The sequence below is a fragment of the Atta colombica genome, unplaced genomic scaffold, assembly GCF_001594045.1.
Source record: "Atta colombica isolate Treedump-2 unplaced genomic scaffold, Acol1.0 scaffold78, whole genome shotgun sequence".
NCBI classification, from domain to species: Eukaryota; Metazoa; Arthropoda; class Insecta; order Hymenoptera; family Formicidae; genus Atta; species Atta colombica.
This window is the reverse complement of record NW_017259570.1, coordinates 359,111-377,696: the sequence shown is the minus strand read 5'-3', so window position 1 is coordinate 377,696 and position 18,586 is coordinate 359,111. Positions and strand designations below refer to the sequence as shown.

Genomic DNA, 18,586 nt, shown 5'->3' with positions numbered 1-18,586 from the left:
GCGCGCGCGCGTGTGTGTGTGTGTAATGTTTAACATTGTATAAATATCATTTGTAAAAATAATTCTCTTTTATTTTATATTTATATGTAGCACGTAATATTATATTTGAGTTTGCAATGGATTTTATTATTTACATTCAAAAAAATTAATAATTTATTAATCTTCGTCTATTTTCTTTCAGGTGAAATGGGTAGAGGGAATGAAAATCCAACCGTTTGTTCTAAAATACAGGAGCTCGTATAAAAAATTAGCAAAATTCTTAGAAGCTCGAAGAGCGAACAATGTTGATTATGATAATATTTAACGTGATTTGAAGTTAACTTGTTTCTATAAATAAGTTTACATCAAAATAATATGTTGATAACATTTTATTAAGTTTTTATATTTCAATAGAATCAAATACAAATATATGAATATATATAATATATGAATATATTTATAGTAAATGTATAAATAAACCACACAGTCTTCAATACATTTTATGCTGTTTTGCAAAATATATATTAGATGCTTTATCATTCGAGATATTTGCATTTCACTTTTATACTTAGAGTAGTATGCATATACAATGACTTGAAAATGAGATTGGATTGGGATTCAATCAACTAGAAAAATTAAAATAAATTAAACTTATATTAAAAGATTGATAGCATATTTTAGGTTTATTATTTCAGTTTATAGATTTTAGTTTTTTACAAAAATGAATTTTTTGGATTGTGATATCTCAAATATGTACCCGAGTAAGAAAATAAATTTTATATTATCCACATATTGTCTTTTTTATCAATAATCACCGACATCCTATACACCTGTATGTGTGGGCGTGGGAGATGGCGCCAGGTGAGACGTTATCGTCCAATAAAACTTTCAACACTTGTCATTCCCTGTCATTGAGGATAATCCACGCCACAGTCACCTTAACAATCCACATACAAGACCGTTCATCTGTGAACGGATTATTCAAATGAGTTCCTTACATCTGGCAGATGGTAAGTAATGTGACAGTCGAATCTTTACTGAAAGGAAATTCCTTTACAATGGTATATGTTTATAGAAACTCGATAGTACATGATCAAAATCATGTGTATCGTTTAGTCATTGTTAGAGACTCGCATTATGTTTAGTTTTTTCTGAAGAGAAAATTGAATTTTTGTTTTAGGTTCCGAGAAGCCAGCGGAAGTGGAAGGTCAGGCGCGGCTCTATAGCATGGTGTATTGTCCCTTCGCTCATAGAATACGTCTCGTGCTGAGTCTGAAGCAGGTCCCACACGACATTGTCAATATCAATTTGCAGAGCAAACCGCAGTGGTTTCTTGAAGTATGCATCGAATTATTTTCACAGAGATAACTCAATGTGATCCGAATTTAACGAATTTTTGAAGGAATGACAAGTGTCGACAAGTTTGGATGTATTCTTATGTACGAAAATATTTTTTTAGATTCATCCGGATGGCAAAGTACCAATTTACATAGATTCAGATGGTACAATAATAACAGATTCTGTCGCAGTGGCAAACTATATAGATGAGAAGTACCCTGAACCTCCTCTATACAACGACGAGACAAAGAGTCGTGATTTAGAGTTGTTAGATCATTTCTCTAAGGTATTTGTAATGACGTTGAGATCTGTCCTGGATATAATGTTTTAATAATTGCGTATTCTTTACAGATTATGGATACTTTTGCAAATTGCATATTTGGCAAAGACAAGAGACAGTTTGAAGAAATTCTCACTGAGGTAACGGATGATTTACAAGAATTTGAAGACGAGCTTAATGTACGCAAGACAACCTTTTTCGGAGGTTTGTACAAATCCATTGTATATTTTCTTTTTCTCTTTTTATATATCTTATTAATATTATTAATATTATTAATATTATTAATAAGTCATAATCACTTATTGACTGAATAATAAGCAAATATAATCTTTATTGTTATAAGAATTATCTTTTGTTTTAGGGAGTAATCCAAATATGTTAGACGTTCTAATATGGCCTTGGTTTGAGCGTGCAAAAGCTCTGACTATACTTTACAAACAGCGTGCAAGTCTTGACAAGGAGAGATTTCCTCGTATTGTAAGCAAAAAAATAGTACATCCAGTAACAGTATTTTCAAATTTGTCAACTCAGTTATGAAAATTTTGAAGATTTATTCATTTAGTAATTTTTTCTCAACACTCATTTAAATTTATTAACACTGTATATTTATAACAAAATGAAAATAATAAGAATGAAAATATTAAATATAATATTTTCTTGTTTATCTACAGAAGTTGTATTTGAATTTGTAGTGGATTTTCTTATCATTCATATTCAAGAAAAATAATTATTGATTCATTGCGTCCATTTTGCATTTTGTTTCAGATGGAATGGGTAGATGGAATGAAAGATCAGTCATTCGTTCTAAAACATAGAGGCTCGTATGAAAAATTTGCAAAATTCGTAGAAGCTGTAAAAACAAGAAATGTTGATTATGACAATCTTTAAACGAATTTGCAATACTATAACAAAATGCAAAGATGAATATCAAATAGTTTGGCATAAATCAACATATTAACATCAGTATTAACATTAATAGTATGTGATATTTGACTCACATGTATTAATTTTTTTATGTTGTATGTGTTAAATTTTTTGTGTGATATTTTTTTATATTATATTTTTTATATTTTTATGTGACATTTTTATGTGTTAATTTTTTATTTATTTTTATCTGTTAAATTTAATACATATTTTAATTTTTTTTAACATTGTGCCATATAATTGCACTATTGTAATGTAATATTTTAAGTTTTCATTTATTTATAGTACAATTTATTTATGTAGTACAAAATAAGTCTATATAACAAATGGCCTGTATTTTGACATTAAATGTAAGCATTCTAACATTAAATGTGTAATTAAGTATAATATTAAGCATAATTATTCTGCATTTTAACAGGGCACTAACTGAATATATAGCTGTATATTATAATTGTTGCAATTATTGTTATTATAAAGCAAATCAACATTTATATAATGTGTTAATCTCTTGTTATTAATTTTTTAGTAACACAAAATACTCATTTTCTTATGCAATTCTTTAATTTTTGTGATAATTTATTGTGATAATTTTTGTTTTCGTATTTTGTTTTTATACGATATTATCTTAAAAATTCCGAACGGTTAAAATATACATATTTATATTTGAATACATAGAAGTAATATATAAGAATCGAATTTCTAAATTAAATAACAAATACATTGTTTGCCTATTCTTTACTTATTATTAAGTATAGGTACTTATTTTATTAAAATTTACTGTCTTATTTAAGAAAAAAAAATTAAAAGATTATGGAATGGAATATCATCTCATCAATCAAATGTTTTCAGTTAAAACACGTTTAATAGATCTAGTACAAACTGTTTTACTTTTTGCGACAAACATGAACAATTCAAGAGCGAACAATCATATATGACATATTTCCTCTCTGCAGTTTCATTCAACCAAAATATAGAGTGCCTAAAGATATTTTCAACGTATAAACTTATTTTTGCTATATCGATGGCATTACCAACAAAAATGAATTTGCCAGAAATTCAAAGATATTTGATATACATATATCACAGATTTTATTCCTATCACATATGTTATTTTTATATATTATATTTTCCAGCACCATAACAACAATATGTAATATTTTGTTAATATTTTATTAATAGCAATCGAGCAACATATCGTATTACTATTAATAATTTATTGCATTACGTATAGTTGCTTATTATATGTAAATCCAATTTTTGTTGCTAACGTCATTATCGTAGATCATTGATCTATTTGTTTATGCGCTCTTTATTTTACTTATTACAATTCGTTATAATTTATTATAAATATAAATTAGTATAGATCTTATAATTCGTTGTAATTGCAATACCTCACAAGTCATCACTATAGTCGCTTCAAATCGACACAATTGGCTACAATTTGTTATGTCATTAACAAATTTTTTCACAGCATTCACGGGCGGATAACAATTTTTTAAAATCTAATTTTAATAATTTTTTTTATCAATTTTACAGGAACTACAAAAAATAAAAAGCTATGTACCACGCATTTCTTTCTTATCCTAATAAAAAAGCAACGATTATCTTTGAACAGATTTATATTCTGAAGCTTATTAGCAATTTTGAAAACCCAAAAGGGGCTTAATCCATTAACAGTTAACATCACACTTTTAAGATAAAACTTAAGCCCACTGAATAATATAATTTTTTAATTATTTCAATTTTTTATCTTTTCAAAAATAATTTTTATTAATATTGTTGTGAATTAAATCAATAACAATATATTTTATTTTATTTTATTTTAGAATTTACTTGTACTATATTTTTCTCCACAGCCTCAAAAAACGAACGAGTGCCAGAACACACTTTATTTTTTTTTATCTTAAATCTAATTTATAAGGCAAGAATTCAAGAAGGGAATTTTTCAAGTGTAAGATCAATAAGAATTATCTAATAATTCTAGAATTAAGCTGATACTTTTTTCAAAGAAAAGAAAATTGTAATATTAAACTGCATTATATTGCAATTGCAAGATTTTTATGAATTAAGTGTTATTATAGTCTAGTTTTCATAAAGAGGGGCAAATGTCTATCCCTGTAGCATTAATTCTTGCTGCGAAATGTGATCCCGAAGTGATCTTACAATATTGTAATTGTGAAATAAAATAAAGCGAAGTATATATATATAAGAACAGCCTGCTATACAATCGATATATATTTCGTATATCGATCAACGTGTTACTATCACCAAACAGTGCATTTATTCGGAGGATTCATTTTTGTTCCGAGTGGACAGCGAAATGCTTCTACGAATGCCTGAGAATTCATCATTACACTGTTGACTCTGGAAATCAATCATCATGCGTGTAATCAATCACTATACTTTATTATGATTGAGTGAAATTTTGCACAATTCAGAAAAATGTCAGTACCTTTCACGATGAGAAGCATGATAGTCGAATTCAACGGAGAAGACATAGGCCTCGAGAGTTGTATTAACACAATATACCTAAAAACATAATGATATCAATACAATACATTACTTTAACACGAAGTTAATATAAAAAGAAAACAAAAAGATAATGGATAATCTCTTAATTATCTTTGAATACATTAATTCTTTTATCACGTCGACAAAAGTATACTTAGTGATATAATAAATTTTATTAATGTAAAGAATAAAAATAAATAGAAATATAATAAATAGAAATATTACACATATATTATATATTATACATGTAAATAATAATAAACTTAAATATCCAATTAAAACTAATAATAGTTTTTCTTCAAAGATATTCTTTATTGAAGATCTTTTTATTCTAACCCAAGTAATAGCAACTTTAATTCTTTGTCAAAAATTATTGTACTCCTCGAAAAAAACTAATGTATCAAATAAAAAACTAAAACTCAGATGCTACAGTCTTAATCAAGGTAAATTCTATTAAATTAAAAAGTAATTTTTATACGAATTGGAACATTTTTCAGAAATACTTAGAAAGTTTACACCTTTCCTCAGAATTTTTCATACAAGTGAATTCTGAAATATTGTCTTTGTACATTCCCCTATTTTCCTCATTATTGGGTCACTGCAGTATCAAATTTAGCTTTAGAGAGGCTCTTCGGGAAATAGAGGCTCGCTTATGTTTTTGCATTTGTAGTTTGCTTATGTAGTTTGCATTTTTACTCCTTAGAATTTGTCAATCAAGAGGACCTACAGTTTAACGTCGAATCCGAACAGCGAACGCAAAGAATCGCATATATTTCGCAGGTCGCGCAGATGAGATCAAACTCGGATCCACAGATCACAAGTCAATCGCACTGAGGCGAGTAACTCGACGCCCCAATTCTGAAATTTTTATCCCATAATTTTTAAAAAGTATTTAAAAATTTTTTTAATTTAATAACATTTCATCAGAAATTATACTTACAAAATCTTACGATATTTCATAATTAATATATATGAAAAACTCTGAAAAATGATGTAAATTTTCTGAGAAATGTTCCAATAAATTCGTATAAAAAATTTGAGAAAGTTATGAAATTATGAAATAGAGAAATTTTGAAAAATTATATGAAAAATTCTGAGAAAAATTTTCACCAAAGTAGCATTGACTTTTATACTTTTTTTATTAATTAAAGACTGTGCACTGTATGTGTATGTAATGATTTTTATATGAGATTAGTTGCAAAATTATAGAATAATGAGAAAATCGAAAAAGAAATATTTGAAGGAAAGAAAGGGAGTTACCTGTGCGGCACTTATGAAGAAAAGCTGACTCGGTCGAAGTCCCTCCAATCTGGGAAGGCTCCGATCCTTCCCATTTGTCAAAATGTGCCAAGTCTTGTGGGCAATTTGCAGAGCACCAATATCCGCGACATTCTCGTTTTTTGTCATGTTCCAATCAAACTGTGCGACAAAATTAAGAGTGAAAAAAGAGAAATGTTCCTGCTCTCATTAATTCGAGAGATTCATAAGCATTCTCAGCGATATCGATTCGACATCGAATTAATAATTTCAATCATTTCTCACTGGTGTCTTAAGTTTCATCTCAAAGTTCATCTCGAACTTACTTCTACAGCAACGTCGTTCCCATACGACTGAACCTTCCGCCAAAAGCTCCTGGCGTAAAGTCGCGCGACGCATTCTATCTTGGTCTCCAATCGTTTCCAGGAATCTGCCGTGACGTGAAGCCACTCGTCAATGTTCTGATCCAACTCCATGGGCAGTTTACGGCGGTGAAAATCGAAAGCATGAAGAATCTCGTGGGCGATGACCGATCCTAATGTAGCGTGTACCGCAAAAGCTGGCCCACCGTCCCACGACCATGCCCAGGATGTCATCATCGCCAATGGGATTTCTATCGTTTTTAACAAGAATAACTTAATTTATTCAAATTGCTCGATGTCAGTTTTGCTTGCATATGTATAATAGTACTTACCGATGGTGTTTGTGGAGGATTCGTAATAGGCATGCACGGAGTAAGGGTAGTGATTCCTAAAAGTATAATAATCTATAATTTAGAAGGATTTCAAAGGAAATAAAGTTTTTTTTTCTTTTCTTCTTTATATATTAAAGATCTAAATTGATTAAGCACTGTGATAAATTTATAATACAAAATTTATAAACATACACACAAAAATATAATATAAGATTGTAAAAAACAAAACAGAAGAAATGACAAAAAAGAGAGATAGGACTGTTTGATATATTAATTAAGCTTTTATTTCTATTTAATGATTCATGAATTTCTAGTTAAAGGGCTAATAGAAATTTTTCTCACCTCATTATCGCGTTTTTTCGTAATGGGCTAAGATCTTTTGATCTTTGGAGCTGATGGAACCTGTTCAGGACGGTGGTAATAAAATCATCCGAGTCGATTACGACCTACGAGACAACGCTATTTAAAAATATTGATAAAAGGAAGAAAGTAGAGACAATTTCAAAGTCATCTCTTCATTATAAATTAGATTCATTTTATAAATTAGATCCTTTTTACTTTATGAAAGAGAAGAATCTGTTTCTTCTGTTTTAATCACGTTCAATATTTATGTATCTGTATATTCCTGGTGAAAATTTTTCTTAGAATTTTTCATATAATTTTTATAATTTTTTAGAAAATTTGTCACATTTTTTAAATAATTTCTGAAGGAAACTTATAAAACCTAAGAAAATTTAAAGTATTTTTTAAAAAATCTCCATAAATTTGAAAATATGATAGAAAATATTATGATCTTAAAAATATTATGAGATATGAGAATTTTTTTCACCACAGAGAGAGAGAGAGAGAGAGAGAGAGAGAGAGAGAGAGAGAGAGAGAGAGAGAGAGAGAAAGAGAGAGATGAAAAAGGTAATTATCTTACCTCGGCCATTTCACGTGTTAGCAAGGAATCGTTGTAAAAATCTGGCGACACATGAAATCGACCTCGTAAGGAATTTAACTTCTGCAATGCTTGCGTCCTGGTTTCATCATCCAACCATGACTTCACTAATATTCGCTCGGCTATAGTTTCCTTTACACGTTCAAACAACGCAGTCACCTGCAGTTATATAGAAAGTAATTTTTATCAAATTAAGACAAAAGTTTACACGACAAAGATCAACTCTTTAATTTTGATCACTCCAAAAAATATGAATTACGTATGCAAAATCGTGCAGCGATTCAAAAGATGAATAATCATTTTGTTCCGTCCCGCCTATAGAATTAACCCTTTCCAAATGGACATCTCGTTATCGACAACTTAGTTGTCGATAACGAGATGTTGGATTTTCAAAGAGAAAGTTAGACAAAGGACTTGGTTTCGTATCACGCAATGCGCGCAAATTGTCATTTATTCGTATTTCAAATTCATGTTAAATTTATTAAACGATCAGTTAAAGGGTTAATAAACGAAAAGTATTACCCTGTTGACCAGAGTTTCTAAGTACTTTGGAGTGTACTGTCGCACATAGAGCACACTGACCACCTCGCTGAAGATGCTTTTGGTTAGTCTGTAGCAGGAGTCTTCCCAATCTTTGACGGCGGTGACGTTTACGATGTCGTGTAATGTATCCGCATAGAGTAACAGCAATCCGTTATGAATAATCCTTCGTAATTTATTATAATTAAATATTAATCAATATGAGGTATACATGTATTCTTCGTAACTATTACAATCATGTCTAGATAATCAATATACAAGCCTAGATTTCGAGTAATTAAACCATATAATTATAATGTAATATTAATATAAATGAGTAATAGAAAAATTAATATAATTTATATTAAAAATCTAATTTACATTATTATAAATTATATAACAATTATATATATTACATTATTACATTATATATATAATTACATGTAATTATATTACATTATAAAATTATATTAATTAATGTAATATAATTTATAATAATTTACATTATTATAAATTATATAAAAATTATATTACATTAATTAAGATGTATTATAATGTACATAATGTTTATATGATTAATATGATTAGCAATACTCTATTAACGTACAGTAAAATATCGATTTCTTTGTACCGTTCCACTTATAGAATCAACCCTTCCCAAATTGACATTTCGTTATCGACAATTTATCCAATTGGATTTCCAAAGAGAAAGCTTAGGCAAAGGACTTGGTTTCGTATCACGCAATGCGCGCAAATTGTCAATTGAAATGAATATGGAAAATCCGTACCGTCTGGAGGAGCGACTTAATAGCTTGCCAAGGCTGCGAAAGTAACGCGGTGCCGTAATGTAGACGTAAATCTGCTGGTCCTCGGATGCGACGTACATCGGCGGTCGTTGTACGCTATTCGTGTCGTTATTATCGCCGTTTAGATCGACGCTATTCACACGGTAGGGTAACGTAGCATTCAGCAGCGATCTCCATCTTATCTGTCCCAAGATCGTCAAATAATTCTCTTATTTTAAGAGATGAGAAATTGATTGAGAGATCAATTGAGAGAAGAAAAGAAAATTAATTGATAATTAAAAGAAATTGAAAGAAGATTGGGAAAATAAATAAGAGGCTACTGCGATCCAAAGCATAAGAGTAATCCAATTAAGAACTAAACAACTCTAGTAGCACAATTTATTGGCCAATATATTCCCAATACATGCTAATGTTTAACCAATGTAACGCCAATAAATTGTGTTACTCAGAGGAGAGTCAATATGATTTTAATTAGATTTAAAACTTTGAACTAACATTTTCAAATGGCTTCTATCAATTCTTAGAAGCGAATAACATATACTTGGATGACATACTCAATTAATTCGATTACTTATAAGCAATAAAAAATTACTCCGTTTACTTTACAATGTGTATTTATTTTTAAGAAATTTATAACTAATTATTAACAATTTTTTTTTAACTAAAATACTAGATATTAAGGAATTAATATATAACGACATTAATTAAATAAATGATGTATTTTTATTAATAAAAAAATTATAAGCAATGGAAAAAGTATTGGAAAAACATTGGAAAAAGAAAGTATGCTACACTCAAGTGGCAAGCAAAGGGATATCTACTATTTGTGATAGAATTGCTGTCGAGTCTGTTTCACTAACGATCGCACGTAGCGGAATTTCGTATGTTCGCGTCTAAAAGAGCCCGTATTAAATTGATACTTACATAACCAAAGTTTTCCTGGAGATAAGTAATGTTGTAAGCGACGTATACCCTCTGTTCAACGTCCACCCAATTGTACAAATCTTTGTGCTTTGGATAAATCTGACATAACGTACGCACTTTATTCGCTGTTTAATTCACATAAAACGATGGCGATAAACCCTTACCTTTTCAAGCGATAAGCAAAATTGCAAAAGCATATCCGTCTCCGACGATCGTTCCTCAGGATCCATATTTTTTGGCAAGAACCCTTGGACAATCTCTCGAATTCTATGCGATCTTTGTACGTCTCTGTTTTTCTGGAAAAATATCGCGGCGTATTTACAAGATTTAAAAAAAAAAGAAACGTCTTAAAAGCGCCCAAGAATTTAAAGGCATAAATGTTCGCTGATTTTTCTTTTAATTCCCGTGTAAAATGTCGAATCAAGATAGCATCGAATTCTTACCTGGTCTTCTGCGAGAAATTTATAATTCTGATGCTTGACAGGAAAATCAAGATATACAGATGACTTTGTGCGATCGTAAAGATCTATGTCGACGTATAAGTCGAAGAAGGGCGCGCCGTTTACTTTTAGCAATGCAGAGATTAGAGGAGTGATGTCAGTCGGCACCACGCTTTTCGGCGATAGATAGCCACCAAATTTATTCAACAGTTCGTAAACTGAAAGAGGGAGCATTAAAAGTGCTTTATCATCGTACGTATGATAATATCAACGGGATAATTGAAGAAACTTTATATGATTTGAAGTAACGAAAGAATTATATAGAAAAGGATCTGTCCTTATTCGCGATTTTTATTAACATTCAACATGTTAATATGACGTTTTAATAATAAAAGAACTACAATATTAACTCATTTATATGCGTAAAATTATTTTATATTATATATTTGATTTATTAAAATTGAAACGATAAAATAATTGTATTAGAAAAATTAGAAAGATTTATCTTTATTATAAGTATCCGAATTTTATTCATGTCTACCAAATGTTAATGCACACGGTATGTTTTAACTCTAATTGGTACTGATTGTTCCAAAATATTCTTAATTAATATTCGCGAGTTCAGTACTTTAAATTAATACAGCTTTGCTTAAAATTAATATAATTAATATAATTGAATGATTTTATTTTCATTTTATAGATCAAAATCCGAGGAATGAGACTACATAATTTAAACTTATGATTAAGATTGTGAAAAACATTTGTTTAAACAATTTTTCACAATATAATCACAGAAAATGTTCGGGTCCATTAAATTCAATATCAATAAAGATTAATAATAATAGGGAGCTTTTGCAATAACGTGAATTTAGATACGGTGAACGCTAAAGGCATATTATCCTTTTCTTAATTAATTGTTAAGAAGAAGACAAGACTGGATAAACGTATTGCAAAAACTCTCTAATAAAAGAACGAGTTAGCAATATTAGCTAACTATTCGTGAAACAAAGTATGAACAATGAACAAATCTTTTACCGGGTGTAAAATTTACGGGTTTCTTCTTAAAGTCTCGACAAGTATCGTAAAACTGCCCAAGCTTCTCGAAGGCAACGACCATTTGTCCCGTCTCGTTTGTCAGCGTTTCTAAAACAATAATATTCGCGATTAGGATCATTTCCTGGAAGGAAATGTCGTTAAGTTCAACTCGCAAAGAAAGCTGAAAAGATAAGGCACAACAGCTAAAGATCTCGCAGATGATCTGATTAACGGGGGCAATTCGTCGACCTTGAATCACGCGAATATCGTTTCGAAGGTAAACGTAAAAGTAAGAGAAGGTTTTAGAGAGAGGTGTTCCGCCAAACAGTAAGCAACCAGTGTAACACACGTATGTACACGTGTACACGTACGTATATCGATTAATGTGCATTATTTATAGTAACGGCAAGTCGGCCGTTCGATTTCGCCTTGTATCAGAGTCCGATAACTTTTCATCAAACAGAACGACCCTCCCCCATTCGTTTCTTTCATTTTCGGAACATGAGCATACCAACGTCGAAGACTTCTGGAGAAAACTTACAACCTTCTCGTTGCAAGTCCATCCCTTAACGAGACAGCTCTATTAACGAATTTTCGGGAGGAGGAGACTCTCATGTCCCTCTCTTTTTTTAAAAATATTTATGGCAAACTGTTATACATTTTTAATTTTTGTAAAATGCTTAATCACAATTATGCTATTCCAAATATATATTTTAATTCAAGAAACTCCTAGATATATAAAAACAAAGATTTCATTATATTATTCTTTTTTTTGTGTCGATATAATTTTGAATAAAATGTTTTATAAATTATACATTTCATATATAATACTTCTTTAATGTAATAATTTAAATTAATTTAGTATTCTATCTTTTCATATTTGATCTTAAAAAAAAGATTTCGCTTCCTATGCGCCGATGAATCCTTGAAAAGTTTCTAGATTCGTCAATAAATAGCAGTATCGAGTTTTTCGAGTTTTACATTCCGATGTTCTTCGTGACGTTTCTTGTATATATAGTCGATGTTTATTCATCTCTCCTTTAAGTTTCGATCCCTGAACAGAGTTATATTATCCCGCGACGATCCATACGCGAGCATAGTTGGTGCCAGTCGTTCGGCGCCAGTCGCGCCGGCGACACCACTACCACTAACTATTATCATATTTGCGATAGGTTCTTGCCAAATTGAGGTCGGGTTCTCTGTCCGGGTTTTCCCTGTGGTCTTTAAATCTCTACGTTGAAGATTAACATGTCGCTAATTAACCCGTCTCTCATCCGCAAATCCGGTTCCCTTTTTCTTTCTTTTCCCTCGTCGACACGAGGATCGTAATAATCGCGAAAAGAGGACAAAGAAAATCGATAGGAATGCCGAGGAATACCGTCGTTATTGTCAATTGTACAATAGACTTCGATAGTCAATATACTCTTTAGAATCGTTAAACATAATATAGAAGAATTGCAGATAAATTTCTACAATTTTGTATAAAAAAATTCTATAAAGACGAGATTTTCTTATACAGGCAACTCCAATTTTATTGTATTATGTAGAATAACAATAATCCACTGATCCATTATAAGCTCGATTTTTTTTTTTAACGGATAATTCTTTTAATCTGCAAAACATATCATTTTAATTAGGCGTAAATTACGCTCTTATTTTTTCCGAGAAAAAATGCTGTATTTCATAATTATTCTATTGAAAAACATTACGTCATTACTCCACTGAAAATTTTAATGAGGCCATATGAATTCACTCGGCTGAAAGAGATTGAAAATGGTAAAAGGAATAGAATACTTTTACATCGTGGAACGCGATTTTTTGCTTCAAGTACGGAGTAATTAAGTTTTAAAGAAATTAGCGATTGAGACTTGCGAAAATAATGTCTAAAATTTTTTTAAGTTAGAATATTGTAAAAGGAAAATTGTGAACTGTAAAACGCTCACTGTGTATACGCTCGTCGATTTGCGCCTGAAGTATGTTGAAGCTCGCACTCGGTTGATAGGGCTGCTGATCGCGGAAACCACCGCAGGCGAACTTGTAAAAATCCTTGCAAGGATCGACACCACGTTTCATGGACGTTAAGATCCTCTTCGAGGCCTCCACGCAAACATCCGTGTCGCAAACACCCTCGGGTCCATCTCGTTCTCTGACGCAGGCTTCATCCTGAAATTGCAATCATTAGCTTTGCTTTAACGGATTCAGCCTTTCCCTGAGACTAGATGCCTATTTTTCGATCCCAAAATATCCTAATTTTCATTTATTGTTTAGATAAAAACAAGATACCTTCTGTTATCTTGAAGCTTTTGTATTTTTCAATCGTTAATTTTATTAGCTCTTTTTTAATAATAAGTATAGATACAACACGATTATTAATAATAATAAATTATTTATATAACAATCATCGTAATAATATATAAAATATAATTATTATTCGGACACAAATTCGATTTGGCAAAATTGAGATCTCCTTTGAAGCAAACCTTTTCGTAAACAGTTCTCGTGTGCATCGTTAATCAAAGATAATATGTATTATTAAATTGTTTGTCAATTTAATTTGTAATTACGTACGCCAACTTCAGTTTAGGACTGTATTTGACAAATAATGACAAATATTCGACGTGCATTTTACTTGAATTGGAAATTGAAAAATGCATGCAAAATATTATTAAACACAAAGACATATTTTATCCGAATTCTAAAAAACACATTAAATAAAAAAATCAAAATGATTTTGTGACGTCATGAAAATCAAAATGATAATTTAGTTACAACATTTGATTATTTATTGATTTATTAAGAATCAAAATGAAGATATTTTAATTTTTTATTGATTCTTGTTCCTTGAGATATGGTCTTTTTCACTAATAACTAAAACCTTTCGAATTAAAATAATATATTCTCTGTCTTAACTTTTTACATTCAGAATTGTTAATATTGATTTTTATATATCCTTTATAATCTTTGTATTGTTTTTTAAAATTAAGAGTTCTATATTCTTTATTATATGATTTTTATTTCTTCACTTATTCAAAAATAACATTTTTAACGATTATTGCTGTAATATCTTCGACTCTAAATACCATTTCATTCGTTCAAATGTTTTCTGAAAAAGTATAAATATAAATTCGAGATAAGAGGTAAAGCCCTGACCTCAGCCTAGGATGAGCCTTCAGTTTACTTCGAAACCTTACCTATCAATACGGCTTCGCTTTGTATTACTGTCGCATATTAGCGACGCATGTATCACCTCGAGTAATTATATCGAGTCATAAGCGCAATTTTCCACGTCGTTATCGTTCAGTTTCATAATTTCACGCGCATAAAGAAAATAAAAAGGTACAAATTTTCTTGAATCGTGATTCTCCTCTTTCTCCCTTTGGATTCGAGAATTAATTCTCTTATTATTTGCGAGATCAAATTTACAGCGCAAGGATAAATCACTGATTACAAGAATCCGAATGCTCTCGTTGTTAAACGCTGACTTTCTCACCTCTCTCAAAGTTAACTTATGTCTACGATCGATATAAATTACTATAGCCAACTACTAATCTTCCTTGCTGCATAAGTAAGACGATTATTTATTCACTTCACGTCACACGCTTCGTATGTTTTACAAGCATACACTGCATGCGTTATGTTCACGAAACACTTCGTGTTTCCTTGTAATCTCAGTGACGATTTATATCTTTAATTTCTCAACAAGCTCTTATAGCTGAGCTCGTGATACTCATTTACTTTCCATTCTATGCGTGACAACAAATAAGTATTGAAGATGGAATTGTTTCAAGCATAGTTTTTCGCCATAAGTTTTGTGTGAAGAAATATTATATTTCTTTTTTTCAAAAAGAAAGCCTTGGGTAAGAATACATTTATATTAGATATTCTGCAGATATAGCGCATTTTCTATATATCGAATGGTAGATATATTTATGGCAGCTATATATATATGGCAGATATATTTATTATACTATTTATAGAAATGAAATTGAGTTAGAAAATAAAAATCAGTTTGATTTCGTCGAACGCGCAAATCCAGATGCTACCGAAGCCAGATAATTTCGTATTTATTCGTGCGTAAATAAAACGCAATAAATCCTACGGCAGAGGCATCCTAGGATTCTTTTCTCACGTATTTTCAGCATCGGAAATTGATAAATAATCTCGAATTTAATCCCCGAAACCGCTTCCGTATCCACGAAACTCTTTCCGCTTCATTTGGTGCATAACGGATACGGAAGAGGAAAGGATCATTAAAAGACACCCACCAATGGCGCACATTTGCGCGGCTGCTCTCCTTCCGGCAAGGTCGTGATAAGGAAAAGCACCGGGCTGGTGACCAGCAGGCTGGTTACCAGCATCATGGCGAAGGTGAGCAGCGCCTTGTGCACGGCCTTGCTCCTCCGCAGCCAGTAACAGGGCACGCAGCATACCCATGTGCCCTGGTGTGCCGATCGTTCCACGTGCACCATCGGCTCGTCCGGTAACCCGGAACCGGGGGCGGCCTCTTCCGTGCCCCCGACACCGCTGGTAGCCACGGTCGCGCCGTGCACCCCCCCGCGCCCACCTGACCCGCTGGCGCATAAATTGCGGGGGCTCAAGGACAGCCGCGCGCCTGCGTCGCCGCGTAATCTACTACCACTACCCCCACCGCCCCCACTGCCACCACCACCACCGCCACCGCCGCCACCAGCACCAGCACCACCACCAGCACGGGCCCCGCGGGCCACACGGCCCCCGTAACCCTCGCTCACCGTGCACAGAGCCACATTTGCCGGGTCTCACCGTACGTCCTGTCCCTAAATCCCGAATCGGCCTTGAGGGTGATCGTCGTTCCACGCCCCCCAGACACCCCGCCGATTGAGTGATGAGAATGTAACGGCACCAACTCTCACCGAGTAAATCGCGACTCCACCAGCAGCATGCCTCGAGGCTGAAATTACATGGAAAATTACGATTAGATTTGAAATCACGCCCTCGGCGCGCTTTCAAAGGCCACGAATTATCGTTTGAAGATCATCGTTACAGAGCTTTCTTTTCCAGAACTTCGTTCTGCTAAGTCAAGAAGAAATTGCAAATATAAAATTTCATATAAAATATGATGTATACACTTTATTTCTTCTTGAGAAAATGTCCCAAAACACTTCATGTGAAAATACAGGGTTGAGAAGTAATGCATTATTTATAATGTTGTCATTGTCAACAATTTTTTTTTTATTTTTTTACAATAATTACGGTTTTTTTTTATTTATAACGTTGATTGCAATGTAGTGACGCTTTTTGAGTAGTATATAACAATCTATTGGTAACGAACATAATAAAACCAGTATCTTTATTTAGTATACGTACAATAATCACTACAGATACATTTCGCAATAAAATGGACAATTAGCGACACAGAAAATTGAATGCCACTTTCCCCAAAACAGGGTTATCAAAATTTGATGAAGAAGTAATGGAAATTGTAATAATTTGATATAGTTTACAAGTAAAAATAACAAAATTAATTTTTTAAATCAATAATAAATAACAAGTTACTTTTAGAAAGTAACTTTTCTAACTTTGCGAAAATATTAAAAATAAAACATTTCTGTAACTGCATTCCACTTAATAAAAAAAAAATTAGTTATAGCTCTCAATTATTAATAAAAAATATTTTATGACATTAAATATTATTTATAATTTAATATTAAATTCGAAGTAAAGTAAACTTTGTTGTTACATAATTCCAAAAGATTCTTATTAAATTCTATTTTAATTTATTTTAATTTATTTCAGGTTTAAAAAACGAAAACTAAAAACTTTTGCAGATAAGAAGTATGTAATAAAGCACAATGATTTTAATAAACAAAAAAATATTTTGTAACTGCAGTTTTATTCATCTTTGAAAAATCTTTTACTCGAATCAATTTAGAGAAAGAGAGAGAGAGAGAGAGAGAGAGAGAGAGAGAGAGAGAGAGAGAGAAAATGTATTCTACAACCAAACTTACTTTTTATAAACTACTTACGTGAATTTTCGGGCAGGACAAGACGCACTGATTGAAATTTGCAACTTTGCACAAACTCGCCGCGTTTCTTTGAATTTCACTTCCGATCAGGCTGTTAGATTCGAATAAATAAGACGTGCACATGACGTGTTCAACGCGTCGTGCAAAATTCAGTCAATACGAATCGACGATTTCGGCGATGTTACTGCGATCAATGGCTTGGTAAATTTTAATAAATGCGATTTTAATATACGGCTCTGTTCTCCGAGTTAACAGTGACACGCGGACTGTCGGACTGAACTCGGACGGAACGAGCATCCACTCCCACTGACTACCCCATTCCCACCCTTTTCTTTCCTCCCTGTAAATCCCACTCTGTTTTTTCTTCGTCCGTGCATCCTTTTCTGTCTTTAAACTTACGTGTTGAAATATTGTTTAAACAAACGCAATGCAACATACTGCAACGCAAAATTGTATTTTTATTACGCAAAATTTAATTATTGAAATTTAATTATAAAAATTTAATTAATCAGTAAATGTATCGCATTCTCGCTTCACTTTGTATATACGTCTTAAGACGACCTTCGAACGAAACTCTAATTAATTTAATCAAGTAATATAATTTCAATAAAATCAAGTAATATTATTTTAGTAAAATAAATGGGATTATTAATTTTTTTTTTGTTTGACATTTGTGAAGCGAAACTATAGATCAGGGACGACAAATTATATAGTTAGAAATTTCGATTATGAAGTTAATTTAGTTGAAACTGTTTTTAAATGTCACAGTAATGATAGCAAAGCTAGAAAAGTGATGGAAATATAGGGAGCTGGTAGTAAATTGTAGCATTGAAGGTACACTAGATAAAAACGATGCCAGCCAAAAAATACAGATTTTATTCATCCACCTATAACGCATACACAATAAAGTTGATTAAATCCATTTCAACTGCAA

At 31.6% G+C, this 18,586-nt stretch overlaps 3 protein-coding genes across 3 annotated transcripts in view; 2 read left to right on the top strand and 1 right to left on the bottom strand.

Moving 5' to 3' along the window:
* The window catches only part of LOC108692634 (pyrimidodiazepine synthase-like), a 1,587-nt gene extending 1,283 nt beyond the window's left edge, over nt 1-304 (top strand). Inside the window, exon 6 of the mRNA XM_018200979.1 lies at nt 182-304. Coding sequence (XP_018056468.1) covers nt 182-304 — 123 coding nt within the window. The remainder of the gene's footprint in view (nt 1-181) is intronic.
* Nucleotides 305-897: 593 nt separating this feature from the next.
* Nucleotides 898-2,485, top strand: LOC108692640 (glutathione S-transferase omega-1-like). Its single transcript, XM_018200986.1, has 6 exons — nt 898-989; nt 1,160-1,317; nt 1,439-1,603; nt 1,669-1,801; nt 1,959-2,074; nt 2,363-2,485. The coding sequence occupies exons 1-6, from the start codon at nt 965-967 to the stop codon at nt 2,483-2,485; spliced, it is 720 nt and encodes a 239-aa protein (XP_018056475.1). The 5' UTR covers nt 898-964.
* Nucleotides 2,486-4,524: 2,039 nt separating this feature from the next.
* On the bottom strand, nt 4,525-16,177 carry LOC108692609 (neprilysin-1-like). The gene is made up of 15 exons (XM_018200941.1): nt 15,913-16,177; nt 13,591-13,810; nt 11,648-11,755; nt 10,616-10,830; nt 10,337-10,468; nt 10,173-10,259; nt 9,231-9,430; nt 8,446-8,629; nt 7,906-8,082; nt 7,326-7,429; nt 6,984-7,039; nt 6,616-6,902; nt 6,293-6,451; nt 4,974-5,050; nt 4,525-4,885 (listed from the first exon to the last, which is right to left on the bottom strand). The coding sequence occupies exons 1-15, from the start codon at nt 16,114-16,116 to the stop codon at nt 4,786-4,788; spliced, it is 2,310 nt and encodes a 769-aa protein (XP_018056430.1). The 5' UTR covers nt 16,117-16,177; the 3' UTR covers nt 4,525-4,785.
* Nucleotides 16,178-18,586: the final 2,409 nt, after the last annotated feature.